General features: G+C 35.6%; 1 protein-coding gene across 1 annotated transcript; it reads right to left on the bottom strand.

Annotated features, from left to right (window-relative positions):
- Positions 1 to 1300: 1300 nt before the first annotated feature.
- On the bottom strand, positions 1301 to 1687 carry LOC113312651. Its single transcript, XM_026561388.1, has one exon. It carries the CDS (start codon positions 1685 to 1687, stop codon positions 1301 to 1303), a length of 387 nt encoding a protein of 128 aa, XP_026417173.1.
- Positions 1688 to 5323: the final 3636 nt, after the last annotated feature.

Below are 5323 nucleotides of genomic sequence, written 5' to 3'. Positions count from 1 at the left end.
AGTTGCGATTGTTGTTGTCACCTTTTTCAGCTTTGGATGACTTGTGTTCAGACATATGAGCTTTGTTTTCCATGTCCCTTGCAGATGACACGTTCTTGTCTTTGGTGCACAACATCTCTTCAACTTGAATCTTCTTTCCCAATTCAACCATATTGATCTCACCAGTTTCATGTCTCAGCTTTGTCTTGTACTCCGACCAAGAAGATGGTAATTTCTCAATCACTGCAGATACTTGAAACGTCTCATCAATGACCATACCTTCTGCAAGAATCTCATTAATAATTTGTTGAAATTCGAGAAATTTAATCAAATAAGATCGAAGTTTTATCTTAACTTATCGGCTTGAATGTTGTTATTGATGCGGCCTCCTGTCTAACTCACTCATACTCCAGCACTGCACATTAGATGGAAAAACGTAGATTTGGTTAATTTTAAACACACATATATGGGAGATTGAGGTTTAGAACTTTAGGAAGAGACAAACCCTTCGCACACATAAAAATCCTAACCATAACGACAATAAGAAGCAACTAAAGCGACATATAATCTTGAAACGCTATCTGGTAGTGAAGGTGTATGTAGATCTGGAGAAGATGAGAAGGACAATGAATATTGAGGTTGATAGAAAGGAATAGCTGATGAAAAAAGAGAGAAGGGGATTTCAGTTTGAATTTTGAAAACTTAGTTCCTTGGAAATTCGAGCTACATAGGTGTCGGTTACGGGCAAACATTTGACAAACTTGTCCTCAAATAATTTATGATTTTCATTTATACGTATGGTTATTTTTGTCAAAAACACCTATTTGAGCTCTTTTCATTATAATAGCAAAGATATATTCCAAAATTTGAAAATTTTGTACGATAAGTCGACCACATAATTTTATGCAGTAACATGAGCACTCAATAGCTTTGACATTGGTATATGGAAGTCATATACATGGCTAATACAATAGTGATAATGCTAATTTCAAAAGTATAAAAACGAAAAATGGAGGGGAAATCTTGTTGCTTTATTTCATTTCTAAAGTGTACGTCTCATATTATAAACAAAGGGCTTTGCGGCTATTTGTGGCCTCCCCTAAACATTAGGTCGACATATGAAATTAATACATGACTAACACCTGTATACTCATATGGTAGTATATGATTAAATTTGATATAATATTTATCTATAAGATGAATATGTTTAGCCTTATCTTTGCAAGGGTGAACCGGTAGGTCAACCACTAGATTCTTCGATACACAATACTTTTTTTTGGATTTTTTTTTGAAACATGAAATTTATTAAATTAGACTGAAATTACACGGGATACGTAATATCCATAGAGTCTGCTATTACAATAAAACTTATAGACTGCGGAATTGCGTGTTCCCATATGGTGGTTGTGAGCCTCCTTATGGAACAGTCATCCGTTGTTCGATTTGCTAAACCATCTGCCGCTTGATTTCCTTCTCTGTAGATGTGTCTAATGGTGTATTGCTGGATTTGGGTGAGCCTTTGTTTGATCTCTACAACCAGATTAGATATATACCATGGGGCGTCGGTATCCGAGGTTATAAATCTCATTAAACTTTTCGAATCCGTTTCAAATTGAACCTTTGACCATCCTCGTTCAGTCGCCGTTTTAGAAGCGATGTGCATGGCCCAATTTTCCGCTGCAAGTGTTGTGGTGATGCCTAGTAACATTGCTTTATTATCGACTGAATTTTGATGAGATAAAATCCGAGCAAAAATTTGTTTCCTCGTCAAAGACTTTGCCGGAAACAAATCCAAGTACGGTAAAAAAAATTGGTCGAGACTGTGGTAGCTTTCAAATGGTGTTTATCGTAAATTTTCTCTCTTTTCCAAAGTTACGCCTGGAAAACCCGCTTGGGCAAAAACTGAATACTTAAAGCTCAGAAATGAGGGCGGTCTCTACCATTAATTTTCTTCTTTGTCGGAAAACCACTTGGGACAAAACCTGAGTTTAGAGTGAAGTTTATCACCGCCATGAAGTATTTCCTCCATCAGAGTTACGTTTGGAAAATCACTTGGGAAATGCTACGCTAGAACACCACTTGGGAGAAAACTTGAGCGCCTAATATTCATAATAATCTTGACGTCGATACGTATGTTGCCTCATTAAAAACCTCATCAGGAAAGCCATGTGGATGAAACCTGACCAGAGGAAAAGAGTACAAAGGACATTGTCGAACGATGGTGTTGGACACGCATATGCTGCCTCGTTAAACCCTTGACAAGGAAAACTCTGCGGGACAAAACCTTGACGAATGAAAAAGAGTACAACACGTTTAAGGAGATTCTACGAGTTTACTCCCCCTGAAGTATAATTTTCTTAAAGCGGTTGGTGGTGCAAACATTATACAGCTTTCAGAAAACTGCTTTACTATTCGCGGTTTATAGAGGATTGACTGCAGGTCTTTGCGCCGGGTGTACCATCGACATTATGCACATCGCATTTAGATCCTCCATCTGTTGCACACTAAATTTAGTTTGACGCTTTAAATTCAGAAATAACAATCAAAGGCCTTTAGTAAAATCATATTTACCATAAAATAAATTTTAGCCTTTAAAAGTGTAACCTGCAAAACAAAAGTTAGAACAACAAGATAATGCATGTAATATATTCTTATATGGTACTTCTAGACCATAATATATTATTTATATGTACGTATCAGATAGGTCGACTACTCCCACTTTTGGGAATCACATAGTAATAGTGTTAATTTTAGTAGCACAATAAGTATTACGAGTATGAAAAATTGGATACTCTAGTTTATGTTAGAGCATATCTCGGTTGAACCCACCAAGCGTTGGTATGTCAAGTTTGGTTGTCATATTTTAGTGAATCAAAACTCATTTAAAGAGTCGCTTGATTATATACTAGAGTCAACTTCGTATAGGTTAGCTTGAAAGTGTTAGGATATGAGACTTAAAAGTATTACATGAAGACTTGAAGAATGTGAAGAAGTATGGAGCTACAACGACAACATCATCCTTCCTCTTAGTTAGTAATATTTGACCGGAACTGTTTCTTTCCCTAATGTATCTTTCAAGTCGTGCATATTGAAAACATAACTGCGAAGCTGTATATGAAACTCTAGTTAGACATAGTATTAAAGAATACAATACGAGGTTTGGTGCTTAACCATTAAACTTTGTATATAAGACATCGACATGATCATATGAATGTTATTGTGATTATGTATGGGTATGAGTGAAGATTTCATCCTAGGAAACAATGTTTTACATTCGTTTAAAGGAAGTAAGTTCATAAACTCGTTTTTTGAATCGAAAGAGAAATCCCTAGGCTTATTGGTATTGTTATTCATTGCAAATCTATTTTGAATTACCAATATGTGTGTTTAGTATAACCGCTCATAAACTTGTTTATGTATCTTGGTAAAACTATTCACAAGGCCTGACTTATGTATTGGTATGACTTTTATTAGTGAAACCGATCTTAAGTAATCACTCAAGATGGTATGCTCGATGCCTTGTAAATAACAACTTTTATCTAGTCATTGGGGAACCGATCCTAGTAAGAGGTGCATCAAATTTTGAAGAGGTAATTGATCCTTGTAAGAGGTGAAACACGTTTTTAGTAGATGGGGGAACCGATCCTATGAACATGTGCACCAAGTTTTTAGTTTTGGGGGAACCGATCCTATGGACATGTGCAACCGAATACAAGTAGTTACCATAAGTTGTGGGGAACCGATCCTAGTACCTAGTCAACCTAATTTTGGTAACTAGCGTGACTATGCACAATACTCACATGGAGATAGAACCGAACTTGTTTTGGTAGAACCGAGAAACCCATAATTGGTGATTTGATAGGATAATCAATCACATAGTTCTTGGAATTCAGACGAACCAATTCTAAACTTGTTTGGAAGTTCGGAAAATCGTTTCCAAGATTGTAAGTATGAAAAAGGACTTGCAAAGTAAAGATGTCGACATACTTTGAACATGTGCAGTAACTCTTATCCGTAATTGTTCAAAGATATTCCTTAATAGCTAAAGGAGAATCCCAGGATCGAAATAAATTGAGAATCTTTTAATTAAGGTTTCTTAGTTTTTATATGCTATTTAATATCCAACAATTAAATGCATATCTTTCGAAAATAATAATTAGTAATGTGCATTTACTGATTATAGATTTTTTTCTTGGGATTTCGGTCAATATTTGGACAGTGCATTTCTAAGAATTATGAAAACCGATTTTGTGTTTATTGCATATCTTTGAGAATATTCGGTTTTGGAAATTCCTTGGTTTCCAAACTTCCTTGTCTATAAATGTTGAAGTTTGCATTTCTAGCAAACTAATCCTTAGAGCCAGCAAAACTACCTAGTTGTGTTGTTACTGGTGGAACCGCCTATTCGGAGAGGAAAGTAACCTAATTAGGAGAAATCTCTTACGACTGCCCGGTTTAAAGACTTCTTTGGGATTGAGAAGCTTTATTAGTACCGTTTGTGGGAAACTAGATAATTGCGGTTTATTATTAGTTTTCGATTGATTTGATTGACTAACGATTGTTGAACTTTGATTGCACCTAGTTTGTTTATGCTTGAGAATCTTCTCTTCTGATATAAGATTCACTCAAACTAGATCGAAGTTTCGACGGAGATCTTTAGATTGTTTGTAGATCTAAAGACGTCTTGTGATAATCCAACGTTAACAGACTCCGTTCTATGTGTGATTGATCACAAGAGATTCAAGTTGATTGTGTGCAGGTGTTGATTAAAGATTAAAGAAGATTTGAAGACAAGAAGACTTTTTGGGTTCATAATATTTGGTGTGCACAATACTTGTTTCGGATGGAAAGGGATCCAACTATAATCGGTATATCTTTGTGATAAATTGGATTGATTAGTTGAGTAGATCGTCATCAATACACTTCTTTGTGATTAATAGTTGTTTATGGTGGTTTTTAGTTCAGGGTCAAAGTCGTAAAACCCTATAGTTAGCGTTGTAATCCTGCAAAGGAATAAAGGTCATTTGAAAGTAATGAGTGTTCAAATATTTTTGCTTATATATATATCTATTGAGCAACTCAGTATAAATATGAAATTCACTCAAAATGGTGCTCGTAGTAGCAATCCCAAATATTCTACGAATTGTATTTTCTACCGACATTATTAACTAATGCATGACTTGCTATTTGCATATGCTATGTTCCCAGCCGAACTCTCAATATTGACATGACATGACAATCAATGCTCACTCTCAGCAGAGTAGCATGAATCTCCCGAAGTGCCAGTATTGGGATCTGCACAAAAATACTCAAGCCACATCGCTCTATGACAAAGAGATCAATG

This window comes from Papaver somniferum, chromosome 9 (genome assembly GCF_003573695.1).
Source record: "Papaver somniferum cultivar HN1 chromosome 9, ASM357369v1, whole genome shotgun sequence".
NCBI classification, from domain to species: domain Eukaryota; kingdom Viridiplantae; phylum Streptophyta; class Magnoliopsida; order Ranunculales; family Papaveraceae; genus Papaver; species Papaver somniferum.
Note: the sequence above shows the minus strand (reverse complement) of the source record. Positions and strands in the feature narration are given on the sequence as shown.

Excerpts from the sequence above, each read along its gene's own strand:
- LOC113312651 (XM_026561388.1), bottom strand. The coding sequence starts at position 1,687 with ATGTTACTAGGCATCACCACAACACTTGCAGCGGAAAATTGGGCCATG.